Below are 19,746 nucleotides of genomic sequence, written 5' to 3' on the forward strand. Positions count from 1 at the left end.
TCCTACAGTTCCTCAGGGTAAATTAATTTACCTGATTGTGAATTACCACCTTTCATTTCTAAACCCTTCTAGGAATATTTATTATTTATGGTGTGTCATTGTGCTCATAGTGTTTTATTAAATACTTAAAGTCCACACCCCAAAGAGCTTAAATCTAAATCTCACACAAAACAATATAACATACAAGTCAATAGTTTGTACACAAAAAGATATGGAGGAAAAAGTAGTAGTTTTTAAGGAGAAAGGAGAAGGAGAGAGTGAGATTATTCATTGGCGCAAAGGTTATAGCTGCCAAAGCATCAGAAGTATCAGTATGAGTAGCCTGTTTCAAGGGGGCTTTTCCACACCGTTTCAGGAAACTTTTCTGTTGCCATGCACTGGTGCAGGCTGCCACATTGCTGATAAATTGCTATTCATGGGAGTTTATTCAGTGCACTCCACTTAATCGACACTTGCTTAATCAAAAAATCGGTTTAAAAGGGACATCTCCCAGGGAACAGACTTAAGTCTAATGATGCTCAACAACAAATAGTACTGCTTAATGGGGAAAGTAATTCCACATATTGGGAGATCTAGATATTTAATGTTATTTAGGTCTTAGGCATTTCAGTTTTGTGCTAGAACATGCTGTAAAAACAGCTTTCAGTCCATCTTTATCAGAAAGTGTATATATTAATTACCACCTTCCACTCCAGCTACAGCTACACATGCTGGGTCACCAGAGCAGGTATTTCACAGTTGCCCCAGGACAGGCAGCAGGGTTGGCCCCAGAGCCTCAGATGTATTTAGGTGCTTAACTCCCACTGAAATCAGTGGTAGATAGGCATCTAAATACCTTTGAGGATCTGGGCCTCAATCACTATCTCAGTAGTTCCTCCCGGGTTCATGGCCTTATACAGTAACTTGATGAGCTCTGCAGGGGCATTACTGTTAAAATGGAGTCATCTGTTAATCGGGATATCCTGTTAACTAGTTCAAAAGGCCCCACTCCTTGCTCTTTTGAGTAAGACACTAATTTTAGTACATTTCTTTAATACATATGTATGATTTTAATTTGATTTTCTGTTTTCATACCCTGCTATCATTTCCTGATTGAAGCAGAGTGTGTAGGTCACCTAGTTAATAGTGTCTGGTACAGAGCAGAAGGGGAAGAAACAGCCATGTTTGGATACCGAATCAGCTAGTAAACACTGTCCCCCTCAATCTCCCTCTGAAGGGTTTAATTTGGAGACAGTGAATCAGGGATTTTCAAAGATGCCTAAGGGAGTTAGGCACCCAAATTACACTAAATTACAAGTTGCCATTTGCATGTATATTTTCCTGATTTACACACCCAGCCCTGTGGAAAATGCACATGTAAATACTAATATATATATTTGTGCAAATTTTTTGCACCTGAATATAATGTTTAAAAAGCTGTCCTTTATATCAGTTGTCCTTACTGCTGTGCTCCAGACATTAGTAGAGTGACCTCCAGCCTCTGTCTTCAGTCTCTCATTCATTATCAAGCCATGATCCCAGCTGAGGGGGTCTAGGTGGGATCAATGGGGGCACAGTTCAGTTACTGCAGAGCACTTCTGAAAATTCCACTGTCTGTGCCTCCAATGACATCAGCTGCTACTGCAGAACAAAGAGGGAATTCTGAATTCTGCATTAAGCTGGTATGTAAAAGAAACACAGATAAAACGCGGGGATCTGTACTCCAATATGGTAGACTAGACCCACCAAGCGCATAAGCACACAGTGGTATATATAGATGTTCCAGTTAATGAATACCTTACAAGGACAAAAACCTGTCCTCCCATACAGAAAATGTGCATGGAAAAGGTTGAATGGAAGTTTCTGCTACATTACCAAAACTGTACTGAAAAAAATATCCTAATCTTCATTTCATATATGTTTATATATTCATAACCCAGTTCTTCCAGAAAAGGGCCCCAAATCTTAGAATTTTCATCATGCCAATTAACTTGCTCAACAAGCATAAGAGCTTCTAAAACATCTTTCTTCTATCCTTTTCCCCTATCTATAAAATTACTCTACTTGCTAGTCTTTGTCAGACATTAGGTAATGCTTCACGAAAGGTGCATGTTCTTTCAGTTTTAAGCGTGTTTTGATTAGCCACCGTTAATTTTTTTTATTATTTCACAACTGCTTTTCCCATTAGGAGGATGGCTTTCTAATGTTCTTCAGATTGTTTTTTTGCTACTAACATTAATCTACAAGTATGCAAGCTGGCTTAATGACAGAGCTTTAAAAGTACTATTAATTGGGGCCTAGACATCTTGCCAACTTAGGTTTTCCAGATTCAACTTCAGAAACAAATCTTAATTAAAAAGGTTATTAATGTTACTAATCAGTATTTTGTAAAAATAAAAACATAGTTCCTTGTTAACCATGGAAGTAATATATACAGTACAACTATTAATTAATTTGTTTTACTCTCTATTGCACAAGTCTGCATTTTAAGGAAATCTCCTCTCCCCTGCTGGCCTGAGTCAAAAATATGTATGTATGATTTACAGGCTTCACATTTTCCAGGAAAAAAATGTAAAGTCAGACAACCTAAGTTTCCCAGTAGCAGTGCTATAAGTGGAAAATAATACCTCAGTATGAACTTTTAGTTCCATCGCCATTCTTAATGAAAATTGATGTCAGCTTCAGTATTTAGCTCTTTGCCAACATTTTCCAGAAAAAGACTAGTTTTGTTTCTAAAAAGCAGCACTCACAGAGCCCAATTTCAAACTTCAGTGTGTAAATAGAAGATCTTAACCTTGTAATGGGACACTCAAATCAGCACTCAGACTGAAGTCTGAACCAGCGCAAACAAATATATGCAGTGAAATCCTCGGACCTGATTGTTCTCACATATATATATGGCTGAACATAAGAGCAAAGTCAAGCTCCTGGAGTGTAGCTGTCACCATTTACTGAACAAGCAAGGAATAGGGAAACCAGTCCTCAGCACTGACTTCCAAGTGTGCTGGCTGACTCTTTGAATTATCAGAATCCCCAAATATCCAAGATTTGTACTCTGCCCCGAGTCCTTCAGCTGATATGTACCCTACTATATTGGGAATGAGTGAGTGGGTTTGGTGTGTCTGTGACAGAAATATGAAAAGCCTGTGCATCTGAGTAGGCTGAGGAAGAAGCAGACTAAATGACTCAGTAGGAAATAATACAAATCTATAAGGTTCTTTAGCTTGGAAGTTATTTGAAAAAACATTCAAAGCAAAGCAGCCTTTTCTAGACAATTTTCAGATCTTATTAGCACTACTATAATATAAGTCTGTCCTTGGCCATCACACCTACCTTGATTCCTAGTGCCCAAACAAGAAATTTCTAATGAGCAGTGCAAGGCTGATTGAATGGCTTTGTTCACCAGTGGCATGTAAAAGTTGCAATTTTTTTAATTAAATATTTTTTCCTGTTAGCTCTGTTATTTTATTTCAGCAGGCTTATTCAAGTTATTATCATGTACCCTGCAGCCAGGCTCCTTGTGTTATGATCCCTTCAAATCTCACAAACTAAGCAGGGTCAGGGCAGGTCAGTAAATGAACGAAAAACCTCTCAGTGCTGTTGATTCAGGGACTAGCACTCTTACCTTTGAGTCAGTACTAAAGCAATACCGATGCCTTGTGGCATTGGGCAGTGTGCTGCTGGAGTTGCTATCTTTTGGACTAGATAGAAAATGAAGTAAGTCATTAAAGCCACTTAAGACTTCACAACTATTTGAGGTCTTTCAAGATCATAGCACATAGATATTAATAAAATCATAGTTTATAAAAACTACTTGTGATCAATAAACAATTACATTGAGCTCTTTGCATGAGTAAGATCATTGTCCCTAATAGTTTGGCCAAATTCAAAGCTGGTTTTACTGTCTTGACCATATGTAACTCCTTTGTAGTTTCATTGGGATACACATGCTGTACTACCTTTCCTTTTTTAATGTGTAATGTTACACTGAACTGTTAAATATTACTTTTGTTTCACCCCAAACATGGCTACATCTCAGGTGATAGATAAATTATGTCCATGTGCATCAGTTTAAAATCTTTTGAGATTAAAGGTGTTATATAAATTAAGATAATTGTCATTTATCACCAAAATCCAGAAACAATAATTACAATACAAATAAAATAAAAAAAACAAAGAATTTCTAAATACAGAATCTCTAGATACAGATAATTATTTCTGTATTGACCATTATCTGTACTACTCAACTCTAGACTACACCCCAGGACATTCTTTTTAATGTTAATTTTCTTCTTGTTTCCATTATCTTTCCATTCCTGAAGGATGTGGCAATTCATTTCCTTGAACTTCATTAGCACTTTAGGAAGATTGGAAACCAAGCTCAGTTATAATCGAAGAAGTAAGGTAAAAATAGTTCAGAGCAGGAAAGAATATTGAGCAGATATGTTGAGCCTAATTCTCTTCTCAGTTACATCGGTGCAACTCACAGAAGTTGAGTGTAAATGGGAATTTGGCATATTGTGCATATATAATATGAATAGCCACAAAAATAAGTAAAATATAGGATTTATACAGTAGCTTAGTCATCTTGAAATATTTGGTTTTATTAAACACATTTTTCAATAACTGCTTTTAGCCTACACTTCAGTTGTTAGCTGAGCTTAGTAAAGACAATTATGCTTTGGCATTACTGCCCCTTTTCTGAGGAATATTAGCTTCTTTATGAAGAAGTAGTAAAATTGTAGTATGCTTTACTTTTGTATATTTCAAGTATAGCAGAGTAAAAGTATACTACACAGACAAGTATTACCTAGTCAGGTAATACTCAGTTACACACACTTTGTGCAATCAGATATGGTAATCAGATAACTTGAAGAATAGTCAAAGGATTTTTCTTACTTGTAGCCAAGCTGTCGACAGACCACAGCTGCATCCTTATCAGACCATCCATCATCACAAATTGTGCCCCACTGGCCATTGATAAAAATCTCCACACGTCCTTCTTTCTTATTCTCACCATCCATCAGCCTGATGGGAGGACCTAGGAATAAGTTACACAATAGTAGAAACAAAAACTAGTATTTTAGGTGATTTCATCACATTCCAGGGTTAGGGGTCAACTGACGCTTATGTTCAACAAGATTTCCACTTTAATGATATCATCTGTTAAAGTATTCATGTATTTTGTCATGGAAGGGAGCATGAAGCATTTTATACACATTACAACAAATCATGAAGCTCCTTATGTTGTACTCCTTATGCTTTAAACTGTAGGGTTCATCGGTTTCTTCTATTACATATAAATATGTAGCATAGCTTATAACTTGACTGGAACTTACACAGCCCAGTTTTTTCACCAACAGTAGAGAACAATCTGGTTGATTCTTGTGTTATGAGGCTACACCCACACACTACCCATTTGAGCAGACCATATTCTTCATAGAAGACTTTTACAGGAGGATTTAGCTAAACCTCACCGATAAATACAATCACTCACACAAGCCACACACACACACACAGTATGCTCACACTACAGCCCAGCAACAAATGTACTAGCCCATGTTACTATGAATTTATTACTTATACAAAGTATTTTCCAGCATCTTGACTAGTATACTCTGGAGTATTAACATAATTAAAACTAAACTACATTTGTCCAACTAAATAAAGTATATTCTGTTATAGATTTTCCTTTGCTTTTTTTTTTAAATTATGTTTGTTCATTTACTCTCATTCAGAAAATTTGATAATGTAAAATCAGTCTCCCAGTCATTGATATGAATTAGTGAGATTTTTACTAATTATGTAATCTTACCCAAAGGCCAATTGCATATATTATTATTCTAGCTAAGTACTTGGACTGCAAGTTTCAAAAAACTGTATCATAAAAAGCCCTAAGGGTATAATTCTCATTTACACTAATGCCCTTTTTCAACTCTTGGGCAGAGCCAGAGCCTTAAAGTGGGCATAAATTCAATTTGAGGCCCCTTAACTCTGTGTAAATGAGAATCAGCTCCTAAATCTTTTGGTAAGTAGTACTTGATATATCTCTAATACTTTACATTAGAGTTCTTTCCAATAATTGGACAAGCTATTATTCCTTCGCACTCTCCCACAAATGGAAGACAACTTAGCTAGAAAGCCAGTGACAATTACTGCCTATCCAAGAGGAAGAGCAAATAATGGGCCAGATTTTGCCCTTAGCAAAACTAGTGTTAATTTGGCATTAGTCATTGGGCTGAATTCACCCAGAGTTATCTTATTAAAAGCGAAAAAGCTTTAAAACAGAATTATTTTTAATATTAAAATGTTTTTCACTTCAATTTTTTTATTATTATTTACAGTTTACCATATATTTACATTTTGCAATTAACTCAGGCTGCGCAATTACATTTATTGTTCACTTTCTCTTAGTTTCTAGTCAGTTACATTTTCTGGGTCTTATATACTAACAAACCTTTTTGTTGTTGTTATTGGTTCCTCACCACTCTATGGGAAACATTTGAATTCATAACCCAAACTTGTTAAGTGTAATAAAAAATGAATTACAAATTAACATCTGCAGAGCATTATTTTTTTTAACAAAAATGTGGTTTGTGTCTTAAACCAGTTGTCTGTCTCCCTTTAAAAATACTCTTTCTTATACTCTTCCTCCACTGAATTCCTCTTCAGAGGAAATATTTAATACTTTCTCAAGTGTTAGGAAACAAATAGTAACAATATAGCCTTTGTCTTCTGTCCAACCAGAAACATTACAGCAAATCTCAGTCTCATCTTTATTCTTCTGTTGTAATGAAGTGCTATTCTGGAAGAACATGATTTTAGTGTAAATTATACTCATATTACCCAGATAGGGAAAGAAGATTTTAGCAATAAAATATATGTATTTTATTGTTATCTCATCTTGTTATATTTTAGCAAATAAGTCTAGATGTGTGGAATTAATATGACTTTCAGGTGAACTGAGGGGGATAAGAGAATGTTACCCTATGGATACATTTAACTGAACTGAATCTTGTTCAGCTAGGATTATGTTATATAGTCTCTCAAATGCAGCAGCGTAAATAGTTTGCATCTATGCAGACAGCCGCCATGATTTGAATGCCTGTTATATGGGAGATGAGAAGGTTTATTTCTAGCAAACATACTGTAGCAATCTCACCCATATGTAATCATTGGTTGTATGATACCACAATAATAATAATAATAAATAATAAATAATTTGTGGAGTTTGGGGAGCAGGAGGTTTTGAAGGGAAGAGAAGAAGGAAGAGAGAAGAAAAAGACTGAAGATGTGAAAAAAATGTAGTAAAATACTGTATTATTTTCAAAGGAACCTCAGGGAGTTAGGCACCCAAATCCCTTTAAAATTCACTGGGAGCTGGAGAATAACTTCCCTAGGTTCCTTTGAAAATCCAAGACCCAACAACTACTACAATATACTTGGGTAAACTTTTAAAAATATGGGCAACGATTTTACAAAATATGTATCTAAAGATAAGCTCCTACATCCACATGTAGCCAACTAAATAAGTAACCTTGTTTTCAAAAGTATTGAGCAACCTGTAGCTCCCATGATAGTCAATGTGTGATATTTTTGATAGCCAGACTACTTATGGATTTCGACACTTATCTTTAGGCACACTTTTTTAAAAATCTTGGCCATAATAGTTTGTTTCTTCTCTTTAATGCAACTTAACTATATTTCACATCAGAAAACAACTTCTGTGTTTGTACAGTGCCTTGCACAATGGGGTCCTGGTCCATGACTGTGGCTCCTAGGCTCTACTGTAATACAAGTGACTAATAATGATAATAATACAGAAGTAATTCCATGTTTCTAATCATTTTCACTGTCCATCTCTGAATGCCCTCTATTTCTCCAATCTCTCTTTTTTAGATGGGGTGTAAGAACCTAAGTCCATAGGGAGGTGTACTACTGATTTATCATTCTTTCAGTTCATTACAACTTGCAGAGTACTAAGTGAAAGTCAATATGCCATCAGAAGGGGCTCACTGGGACTAAAACCCCATCCAGACACAGATTTAGGTTTCATTGGCTCTGGATTCACTGCATTACAGATTAACATTGTTTCCTTATGCCCTGTATATTGATGTTCCCATATGCAACCTTAACAGCTCCATGTGCTCTTCAAGGGGAGAGCTTTCTCTCTCCCTTCACATACACATATGCCCACCTCTGACTGACTGAAAGCCTAACTATGTACAGGCAGCAGAATAAGTGGAGATTCAAATTTGTAGCCTCTTTAAAGAGACTGCATTCTGCTTGAATCTGTACATAGAGGAATGCTGACATTCATTAGTTACAAAGAATGCCTTACCCAGTGAGAATCTATGGCTGTCATTATCTGGGTGACAGGTTATTCTGACATCCTCCTGATGGCTGCAGTCATGCTTTCCCCACTCTCTCTTTGAGCACTGAAGGATGGTTGATTCTTTTCCTGAGCAGCTGACATCGTCCAACCAGATAGGCCTAGTACTCTCTTCTGAGAAGCTTTCTGATGCACTTTTTCCATACCTGTGTAACAAATACGTATGCATAATTTATGAGCAATACTGCACTGGGGATATATGATACTTCAGCACCGAAAAGGAAATGATTCTTTGTGGGTGGATAAAACCAACTGCTCTCAAGCACAAAGAGAATAGGCAAATTTAGCTCTGGCAAAAGAAAGTTCAGCTTCTGTTAAAGTCAATGGGAGCTATTTATGCCTTTTCCAGGGTAAATCAGGGCTCAAGGTCTTCTTAAAGAATGACTGTCACGTTCAAACAAATTTGAAAAACATTACCCTTATGGCCCTCATTCATCAAAGCACTTAAACATTGATTTTGGGACTTAAGCATGTTCTTAAAGTCAAGCATGTGCTCAAGTGCCTTGCTGAATTGAGGGCTCATAGACATTATATTCTGTATTCCATTTTCTGTCATTGTTTATTATCAAGCTTTCTCTTTTCTAATTCCCTTTACCTCCTGGCTGATTTATTTGGAAATGCCACAATCCTGGAAGTACTATAGCAGAATTACTTTCTATTGTATCATGAATAATGGATTCTGACTTCAGAGAGTGAATAAATGAAGCAAGAGAAAGGCAATGTACATAGTAAAAGAAATTCCATTTGCTCATAGTTATCTCTGTAACCAGACACAATAGGAAAGGTGATGCAGAATAAATATATGACATCGGAATGGGAGTTTTGTAAAAGATGCACTTTAAAAAATAGTTTTCCAGAGCATGGCTGTTAATTTTTTTGAGCTAGATACAGAAATACCTATACCATGGGTAAGCCTCAGTGACTTTAATGGGAGTTCCATGGGCAAAAGATTGGCAGAATCAAACTTTTGGTTTAGCATGGTGAAGCAGCTTCTCTTTCCAAAATGTGTTTGGCCTCAGCCAGCAAGTAGGATGATAGAAAGGAACTTGGTGCATGTCTAGGGACTGAAGTGAGACAAAGTTTCTGATCTTTCTGTTAAGAGGCCACAAATGTCTAAAAGAGACTGGAGGAAGTGGTGATGGAGTTTTATGGATTTCAGCTCAGTTCTTTGCACATAGCACATATTACATCTCTACCCCGATATAACGCTGTCCTCAGGAGCCAAAAAATCTTACCGCGTTATAGGTGAAACTGCGTTATATCAAACTTGCTTTGATCTGCCGAAGCATGCAGCCCCCCCCCCCCCCCCCCCCCCCCCCCCCCGGAGTGCTGCTTTACCGCATTATAGCCGAATTCGTGTTATATCGGGTCGCACTATATCAGGGGAGAGGTGTATTTCAAAAATTCAGAGGCCCAATTCTCCTCTTCCAGGATAAAAGTGATTCTCACTGAGATTGAGAATGGGAGTTTTTGATATCCTGCAGAGAAGAATCAGGGTCTATGAGTGCAATGTGTCTCCATGAAACACATCTGTTGTAGGTGGCTGTTTATAACTTCAGTAGTATGAAGTTATGGCTGAGCTATGAAGTTCTTTTAATCTCAAGGAGGAATTTTCCTCACAGCCCATCCTGAAAATAACCATTAAGAATTCTCCCAAAAGGCCTGACCAAAGCCCAGGGAAGGCAATAAGAGTCTTCCCCTTGATTTCTTCCTTTACTCATTTGATAGCATAAACCAGGGGAAGGCAACCTATAGCACGCATGCCAAAGGCAGCACATGAGCTGATTTTCAATGGTACTCACACTGCCCGGGTCCTGGCCACCAGTCTGGGAGGCTCTGAATTTTAATTTAATTTAATGTAAATGAAGCTTCTTATACATTTTAAAAACCTTATTTATTTTACATATAACAATAGTTTAGTTATGTATTATAGACTTATAGAAAGAGACCTTCTAAAAACGTTAAAATGTATTACTGGCACACGAAACCTTAAATCAGAGTGAATAAATGAAGACTTGGCACACCACTTCTGAAAGGTTGCCGACCCCTGACATAAACACATCAAACTGGCTCAGAGCAGCACTGTGTTAATGTTCTTCGAAATCTGAAAACAACCAGCTTCATAAATCATTTAGGAAATTACTTTTTGTTTTTTGTTCAGTGTTCTGTTTCTTATTGCAGTGCGATCTACGAAGCTTTTCACAATACAAAACTGATGCTCATGCGAATATTAGGTAAAAAAGACAACACAGCACATTTCATAGTTTGTAGAGTATAGACAGTATTTTGCAAAGTTTTATCACCACTGCTAAACCAAGTGTTTAGTTGTCTCATATAAAAGGATCTTACTTAAATCCCAGCTGCCGACAAACCACCTGTGTATTCAGCTCAGTCCACCCGTCATCACAGACTGTGCCCCACTGCCCGCTGTAATGTACCTCCAGACGTCCTTCATGACTGCCTTTCCGACCTGCTAGTCTTATTGCACCATCTGTGGCATTAGCAAGTAAGAAAAAGCAAGAATCAGTTCTGCTTAAGATGCAATTACCTTGTCATTCCCCAGGAAAAGTAAAAACAAAATTTACGGTATTGGGTCAGACCAAAGGGGTACCATGTCTGGCAATAATGTTTGAACAGAAGGTGAAAAAAAAATCATGTACCTGTCAGCTGTGCAGTGCTTTATATGTAGCAATTGTTCAAGTGCAATGGAAAAAATTTTAAATCATTGATCCTCCCAACCTTTACTCACATGACTAGTTTGCAGAACTGGGCTTTTACTTTGCAATGTCAACGTATACAGTTTATCTGTGGCTCTACACATTCCTTTGTATATTCTCTTTATTTCCAAATTAAGAGCCATATACCATGGCTGCCATTAAAAAGTCAACATTCACTTACTTCCACTACACAGCTGAGATACCACTTACAGAAAAATACTACAGTATCTCATATACCACAGGAGAATGACTGTTGATAAATGCTGACCTTTTGATGGTGACCAAACAACAGCCCTCGCTCCACATCGAAATATCTATTGTTGTTGGTGGGAGAAGTATTACAAAATGAGAGCAGCATATGGCTGTAAATTTATATGAGCCAAATTATGCTCCTGATTCGCATGTATGGATGACCCACAGTACATGGATCTTGCACCTTTTGCATAGAAGGGAGATTGGTTACTCAACTGGTTTCTGAGATGTAAAGGCATCTTGCTGAATAGCAAGACCTTCTGTAGTTGCAAGTTTCACACATGCTTACAGCTGGTCCTGCAGGACAGGGCTGGCATATTTTACTACTGCCTGTTGCTTGGCTTCAGTGCAACCAACAATTCTAAAACATATCACTCTTCCAAATCTCTCAATCCTGGGTCTGTAATTAATCATCAATATGCTAATTGCTCAGGAGACTACCTGTAAGAGGTGTGCAGGAAACTCCTGCATCTTCTTTGTGGCCACAGTTGTGTTCTCGCCAGGAGCTCTTTGGACACTGTTCTATGGACAGCTCGTTCCCAGTACAACGTACTTCGTCCAGCAGCACTGGGCCTGAGCCTTCTCCAAAGTAAGCCTGGCTCCATGCCTTGGCTACTCCCCTGTCCAAACATAATAAGGAAAGACTCAAGAATCACAAGCCATCCGAAAGAGTCTTTAACTTGGTGGTAGTGGCTGAAATGTTGGATACCCTCTGATCAGCGTAATTAACAGCAGCAAATTTTCAAGTAGCAAGTTAGGATTCACAAAAATAGTTATCTGGCTGGTCCCTGGCATTACTTTTTTTAATCTCACAATTAATCGAAATTAATTTTTTTAATCTCTTGACAGCCCTACTACATACATATAACAACAACAACGCTATGTACTTCTATAGTGACTTTCACCTGATCTCAGAGCACATTAATGAAACCTAACCCCTCACCCGCCATAAAAACAAACCTGACATGAAGTAGGTAAGCTTAATTATCCACATATTACAGATGGGGAAACTGTGGCACAGAAGGTCTTGACAAGCTTATACAGCAAATCAGTGACAGAACTGAGAATGCAGTTTTCCTACCTCTAGTCCTGTACTACTTTCACTACCAGAATTTATCTCCTTTTTCTACATAATGCTTCTTCAATACAAAAAACCTACAGGAATTCAAAATGTGCTCTTATATTAAGCATCATAAAAGACATTCTGTACTTTAACACTCAGTGATCTCAGGACTTTTCCATCTCTAATTGCCAGTATCCTATGCATCCATATATTAATGATCTTAATAGTTTGGTTTCTCTCTATACAGTGGTACCTCTGTCTACACTTCTTTTCTCATTTTAATGAGCAGTGATTTTCTGCTATTCTATTATTAGGGGAGTGAGTGGATCTGTGGACAGTTCAGAGAAACAGCTGGCTTTGGGGTTTAAGTACCTAAAGGATTAGTTTAAATTAAAATAAATAGTTGTGTAACAATTTTTATTATTTATTTATTTGTGTATGGGGAAGTGTGCTGCTACTTAACTAATTTGCTTTGAGGAAGTAAGCCATTGTCAGTCATATATTCTTAACTAACAACCACCATCTTTTTGGAAGTAGGGAAGGTTGTGTGTGTTCTTAACTTGGGCAGGCCTTGAAGATTTTGATCTTAGATTTAATCATTACAACCCCTAAATATCTTTAAAACAAATATTCAGATGCTTTACTGTGACTTTTCAGTCTTTATGCACTTAAAATTCAGACAGTCTGACAAGGTAAGAGGTTTCCTTTTCCTTGATTTATCAATTTTAATTAATTATGGAATCACAGAAATAGAGGACTGGAAAGAACCTTGAGAGGTCACATAGTCTGTTACCCTCCCCTTCTCCCCTCCAATCCCCTGTGCATTGAGGTAAGGGAGACAGGGGTGTGGGTGGGGGTGTTTGTATGCGTGCACATGCGTTCAAGTCCATTTAATGCTTTGCTCATCCACCCTGTTGTATGTATCACTGAGTGCACTGCAAGCAAAGACAATGGGCATATCTAGACTAGGAAAAATGGTCATGCTTTAAAATGTGTTGGTAACTAATTAGCACCATTTTAAACATAACTTTGCATCTTATATAGAGAGGGCAGATAATGTTTCAAAACATGAAAACACTTGTTTATGGTCAGCTTGTTAGCTGAGGGGCCAAGGCTTCTGGGAGTTGCTCTTCTTGTCCTCTCTCCTGGGTGAATACCTCCACTGATTCAGCTTCCCCTGTGGGCACAGAGGGCAGCAGGGTGTGGGGGGTCAGGGTCTTAACATTCATTCAATGGAGTTGCACCAAGGAATAATTTGACCGAGTAGGATAAAGTAGGGGGTAACAGTTTCACAAGTGCCTAGGTGACTTAAGATCTTAAAGTTGCATTTTCAAAAGTGAAAGTCATTGGGATTTAGGCTCCTAAGTAACTTTTAAAAATGAGACTTAAATTTCTAGGTCACTTAGACCCAGATTTTTAAAGGTATGTGGTTCTAACTGATTTAGGAGTTTACGTTTCATTTTCAAAAATGATTTAGGCACTTATACGCCTAAATTCCACTGACTGTCAATGGGATTTTGGCTCCTAAGTACCTAAGTCTCTTTCAAAAATGAAAATTAATCTAAATCAGTTATGCATTTCAACACTGACCACAGCAATACCAACATACTTTTAAAAATCTGGTCCTTAGGCCACGTCTACACTACCCATTGGATCGGCGGGTAGTAATCGATCTATCGGGGATAGATTTATCACGTCTCATCTAGACGCAATAAATCAATCCCCGAATCGACGCCCATACTCCACCTCGGCAAGAGGAGTAAGCGGAGTTGATGGCGGAGCCGCGACGGTCAACTTGCCGCTGTGAGGACGGACAGGTAAGTCAAACTAAGATCCTTCAACTTCAGCTATGCGAATAGCGTAGCTGAAGTTGTGTATCTTAGATCAATCCCCTCCCTCTGCCCCAGTGTAGACCAGCCCTTAGACATTTTGGCATATGTTACCCACATCCATCACAGTAGCTTTAAATTAGAATTTTATTGCACTCTAATGTTATCTAGTGTTTAAAATGTAGCTTTTTAGTATGAGAGCTACAGTAGAAAGAAAGAAAACGTCTGCAACAAAATGTTACCTGATACTTTGTGTACTTCCAAGAGTATATACATAAGGAGTGGGGGTTTTTTTTAAAAAAGGTAGCATACTGCCATCACCTTGGCATCATTCTAAGTCTCAACAGCTATTGTTATGGTTTGTTTTATTTTAACATTGCAATCACATCATTTTTTGGCATCTTACAACCCTAAGAACTTGTCTATGTGCAAAAGTTGTACCACTTTAACTATACTGGTAGAGTTAAAGTGACACAGCCCAGCAGTATAGATACTGTTATAGAAGTGTTTATACCATTATAGTTATTCCCATATGGGAAGGGAAATAAACTAAACTGGATAAGGCATCCTTATGCAATTATCACTATCCACATCTGGGGTTGTACAGATAAAAAAAAATCTGATAAAAAAAAATCACACACTGAAATACAGTAGTTATGCTGATACAAAAACGGTATGTGGGCCAGGCCTTCAATACCCAGAACTCAGATAGCCTGATCTCTACATAGAGTAAGGATATTTAATCCCATTCACCTGCATGCATAAGGATGGTTTAGAGTAAGAATGGATTGGGGGGATCTAACAAATCCACTTTATTTTAATAATCTGATACTAAATACTTTGCTAAAAATGTTCTTGTATCCAAGTATTACATGACACAGCATATAATTTGTAAAATAAAAATAAAAGCTACATTTATTTGTATACCAATCTTTCAGTCCATACTGCAGCAAAACTTTTATCCATACTAAATTATTATACAGCTTTATGCCTCTTCCTCCCAACAACATCCTCTGAGGGGTGCTCAGAACTTTTGAAAATTGGGATACTTACTTAGGCACCCACTCTTTAAAATCTAGGCCTTCCCCACCTAGTTTCTTGCAAGTGCTGCAGCATCTTGGATTTGTGCCTTTTTTTCAGCATCCCTTGTTTCAACATTTTTTCACCTTCATTTCTTTTCCCCCACTCTTGGTGTTGAGGGATCTCCCTTATCTTTCCCTATTCTGTTGATAACCTTTTAATATCCCATCCTAAAGCCCATGCATCATAATGATCCTCCCTCTGACTGAAAGTTGGATGGAATTCCTTCTAAGTACTACTTCTCTTAATTTGAATGGAGAAGTGAGTATTGGACCTCCCTAGAAAAGCATCCCAGGGCAGCCATTTTAGGAACCATTGAAATCTGGTCCTCCAGCAACTAGAAGGACTAGGAATGAGCAACAGCCAATCAAGGCCCAACAGGCCATAATAAAAGGAGCTGTTTGCTGCAAGCAAAGCAGCTCCTGATGGCAACTGTGGAGTGAGTGTTCTTTAGTGTATATCCAAAGGAACCAGGCTGGGCTAAGGCCCTTTGCTACCACAATTGGCGGCAGGAGGTCAGTAGCAACACTGCTGATTCAATTCTAGAGAAGGAATTAAGCCCCAGAAGGGTAAGAAACCATTTTATTTATAATTGGCTTGGAAGGGCAAGGAACTTCTTCCAACTGAGTTGTTGTACCTGGTTGGAGTTTGGAATGTGTGTCCCAGCTAGAGAGCTCAGCCACAGATCTGCTGAGGTAGGCTGACAGCCTGCAGGGGTGCTGAAGATAGTAGCAGCACCATGCTCTCAGAGGCAACTATAACCCACCACAGTGTGCGTCTCATTTTGTGAGAGATGCTTTAGTTAGACATTATTGTCCTTGCACACTTCATCACATGCATTAGGAACTTTGAGTTCTAACAACAGATATCTTGCTCTTATATCTTGCCCTGGGAAGTGGTACTCAAACCAAGTTTGGAAAATACTAATTTAACATGTACCTAACATGTTTCATTTCCCCAGACCTTTGCAAATAGTAATAACCTATCTCAGAGGGGTGAGGTGAGGATTAAAGTAATGTCCCCTTGTCACAGAAGGGGTAGAGAGCTCAATGGCCTACCCAAAGTCACAGAAAGAGTCAGTGTCATAGTCCAGGTTAAAGAACTCAGGAATTTCTGGCTCCTAAGCAACAACTCAGAGCTCTTGACCACACTTCCCTAAGCTAGTACTTCTCTCTTTTATGCCTCTCTTGGGAAAGGCACTCATTTGAACCTGTGCTGTGTGTTATCACAGAAGATGCCACTGTTATGTAGCACAATTGCCAACTCTTTACTGCAAGTCTCATGGTATCTTGTGTTTTTTCTTAAAGCTCCAGCTCACAGAATCATGTAAATAATGAGAATCTCTGCTTTTTTTCCTTTTTTTAATGAATTCTCTAGCCCTCTAGGTTGTGGGAAAACTTGAAAACATTAAGCCTTTAGGCTTTAAAATCGGAAGGCAAATAAAGATAACCACATCTATTATTCTTAAAAATCTCATGATTGTAGGACCTGACTCATGACTTTTCAACGCTTGTATTAGGTAGAGAAGTAGCCACTTCAACCAGACCTGTTCTGTTTGTTATACTTCATAAAGTGCTGTTTTATTAAGTGATACAAATTTGGGTTAGGTACTATATATTATGAATCTGTAGTATGTTATATTGCAGGGGTCGGCAACCTTTGGCACACGGTTCGCCAGGGTAAGCACCCTGGCGGGCCGGGCCAGTTTGTTTACCTGCTGCATCCATGGGTTCGGCCGACTGCGGATCCCACTGGCCGCGGTTCACCGACCCAGGCCAATGGGGGTGGTGGGAAGTGGCGCGGGCCGAGGGATCTGCTGGCTGCCGCTTCCCGCTGCCCACATTGGCCTGGAGCGGCGAACCGCAGCCAGTGGGAGCCGCGATTGGCCGAACCTGCGGACGCAGCAGATAAACAAACTGGCCCGGCCCGCCAGGGTGCTTACCCTGGCAAGCCTCATGCCAAAGGTTGCCAACCCCTGTTATATTGTGTGCTGTAAAGTGCAAAAATACACTAAGACCAATTTTTCAAGATGAGGTGGCTAATCCATATTTAAACCATTAAATAACAGTTGCCCAATCTTCAAAGATGCTGAGTGCCTTTACTTCCCATTGATTTTGAGGGGCTTTGTGGATGCTCAGCACTTCTTGATATCAGGCTATATTTATATACATGGCTAAATATGGACTTAAGAACCTACTTTTAGGGCATTCGCTTTTGAAAATCTTGGCCTCTATATATTATTTTTTCATGAAATGTATTACTTGTGCTCCCTGCATATTGGCAAACTACTGGTGTAAAAGTACTATTTTGTACAACAGTAAGACTGGCCTACTGGTAGACTTTTAGAGGGCATTATTTTAACACAACTGAAAGCTCACTTCAGCATAAGCACATCTTCTTCCAGGGTCCAAATACAATGCTTTACTAGTAGTAAAGCTGTCATGGGTTCTCCTTGAAAACTCAGACATTTGTAAACATCAATCTCTGAGCTAACTATAACCCCTATGCCACTATTTAGTGTATATCCAGTAAGGTGTGAATCTTTGGTACGACTCTTATTAGTATTAGATAGCATCTTCCAGAGACAGTACTTCCAAGAATAATGTTAGAATGGCAGGGTGGGGACAGTGGTGTGATACATTACAGAATCATGTATTAAGATGGTATGCATGGGAACCAGTCAGTATAGAAAATTACATATATTTAATAAGGTAGGAAACTCTGCAATTCCATTATCAAGAATCAAAAAATAGTTTCCTTGCTTTGGAAATACGTTTATCCAGAAGATTTCACAAAATGACAGGGTAAGAAAATTAGATTGGTGCTTAATTCCCCTCCTGCCACCTTTGCAATTTTAACATGATATAAAATCTCATCTCTTGCCTTTCCCAGAAGCCTTGTTAACATCTTGCTTTCATCTCCCAGGCAACTTCACCAATATTAAAAGGTCTTCAACCTTTCTTTTAAAAAATTAAATTAGGAGTTAAATTGTAGATGATATTTCAGTTTTAATGAACTGTCCTTGCTTTGCAATTATAAAAGGTAGGCAAAATATAGAGGCCAGAAGGAGAGCAGCCCCAGACTCTCACAGGTCCTAACTGCTGGGCTGGGATAACTGTGATAAATTATCTGACTTCAGTTTATGGAGTAACATTTGCATAGCATGCTAACCACATGTAAAAAAAAAGCCTCTTCCAGTATCTCCTGCTTCTTGTAGGTCTCATTACACAGCAGACGGAGACTACGGCATGCAAAAGAGAGAAATTTACCATCTGCTAAGAGGCCTGCAGAAATCGGGGAGATAATGTTTCAACTCCTGACCGTGAAAACAAAGTATATTATATTCTAATGAGACTCTAGATTTCCAATGCATCAGAGACCACAAATCCCACTGAAATAACAAATTGATGTTTATCAAAAAGTATATGGGGAAACCAAATAATGAAATAAATGAGCAGTAGTTTCTGCTTATCACCAGAAGATTAATCCTCTGAGGTTTTATATTCTAGTAATGCTAAAGCAAAGCTGAAAGAGCATGGGATACTATTGCTGAGAGGGTTTATTTTACACTTTGTAGCACATTTCCATTTGGATTAACTGTAGGCAAATGTGGATGTTTGCCCTATTTTGTAACTGCTGTGCCTGCCTCTGTTGGTAAAATTTCAGCCCGGGGATAAAAAGCACACCTGTCAAGACATCTTGCTTCTTTGGGTACATCTACGCTATATCTGGGAGCATGCTTCCCAGCTTGGGTAAACAATCAACATGCTAGCTCTTCTCAAAATAGCAATGCAGCTCAGGCTAGCTGCCTGAATACGTACTCAGGGATCCAGGCAGGTTTGGTCTCAGGCAGCTAGTCTGAGCTGCTGCCCATGCTCTCCTTGGCTTACCCTGCTATTTTTAGTGCATTAGCTTGAGCAGAGCTAGCATAAGTCTGTCACCCCAAGCTGGGGGGAACACTCCCCTACATGTAGCCTGTGAGATCATGTACAACTGTAAACTTTTTTTTCAAAAAGTCTAAGCACCATCCAAATACACGTGCTCCTATTAATCCACTTTTACTTAGAAAACAAAAGGAAATCGGGTCCATCCCAGAAATAAAATCTATAGAAATTAACCAAAAGCAAACACATGTTCTAATGTAATCCTGCCAGGCACAATAGTGATACTGCAAGTAGCCCTTTCCAATGACACTATATTAAATGCAATTCACTAGCTTTTGATAACAGCCCAGTAACATTTGAGCATCATAGAAAAGCTCATGAGGAAATGAATAATTCTGTATTCAGAGCACAATTTGAATGGTATGCTCTAAGTCAGGCCTGGGGCCACAAACTGAATGAGCAGGATACAAAGAAATATTGAATAGCTACCCATTCAATGAGCACCATCCATTCTGTCCACTGAATCAGATAGGGGTCCTGTGGGAAAAAA

The 19,746-nt window shown here is 38.5% G+C and overlaps 1 protein-coding gene across 7 annotated transcripts in view; it reads right to left on the bottom strand.

The window, feature by feature from the left end:
• Nucleotides 1-19,746, bottom strand: part of PRSS12 (serine protease 12) — a 65,649-nt gene that overhangs the window by 27,903 nt on the left and 18,000 nt on the right. For all 7 annotated transcript variants that reach the window (XR_004645790.1, XM_034771014.1, XM_034771013.1 and 4 more), the window contains 4 exons: nucleotides 11,782-11,960; nucleotides 10,721-10,862; nucleotides 8,321-8,517; nucleotides 4,879-5,020 (listed from right to left, as the gene is read on the bottom strand). Coding sequence is in view for 6 of the 7 variants with exons in the window: in XM_034771014.1 (XP_034626905.1) it covers nucleotides 4,879-5,020; nucleotides 8,321-8,517; nucleotides 10,721-10,862; nucleotides 11,782-11,960 (660 nt within the window). In the remaining variant the exon portion in view is untranslated. The remainder of the gene's footprint in view (nucleotides 1-4,878; nucleotides 5,021-8,320; nucleotides 8,518-10,720; nucleotides 10,863-11,781; nucleotides 11,961-19,746) is intronic.

This window comes from Trachemys scripta, chromosome 5, assembly GCF_013100865.1.
Source record: "Trachemys scripta elegans isolate TJP31775 chromosome 5, CAS_Tse_1.0, whole genome shotgun sequence".
NCBI classification, from domain to species: domain Eukaryota; kingdom Metazoa; phylum Chordata; order Testudines; family Emydidae; genus Trachemys; species Trachemys scripta.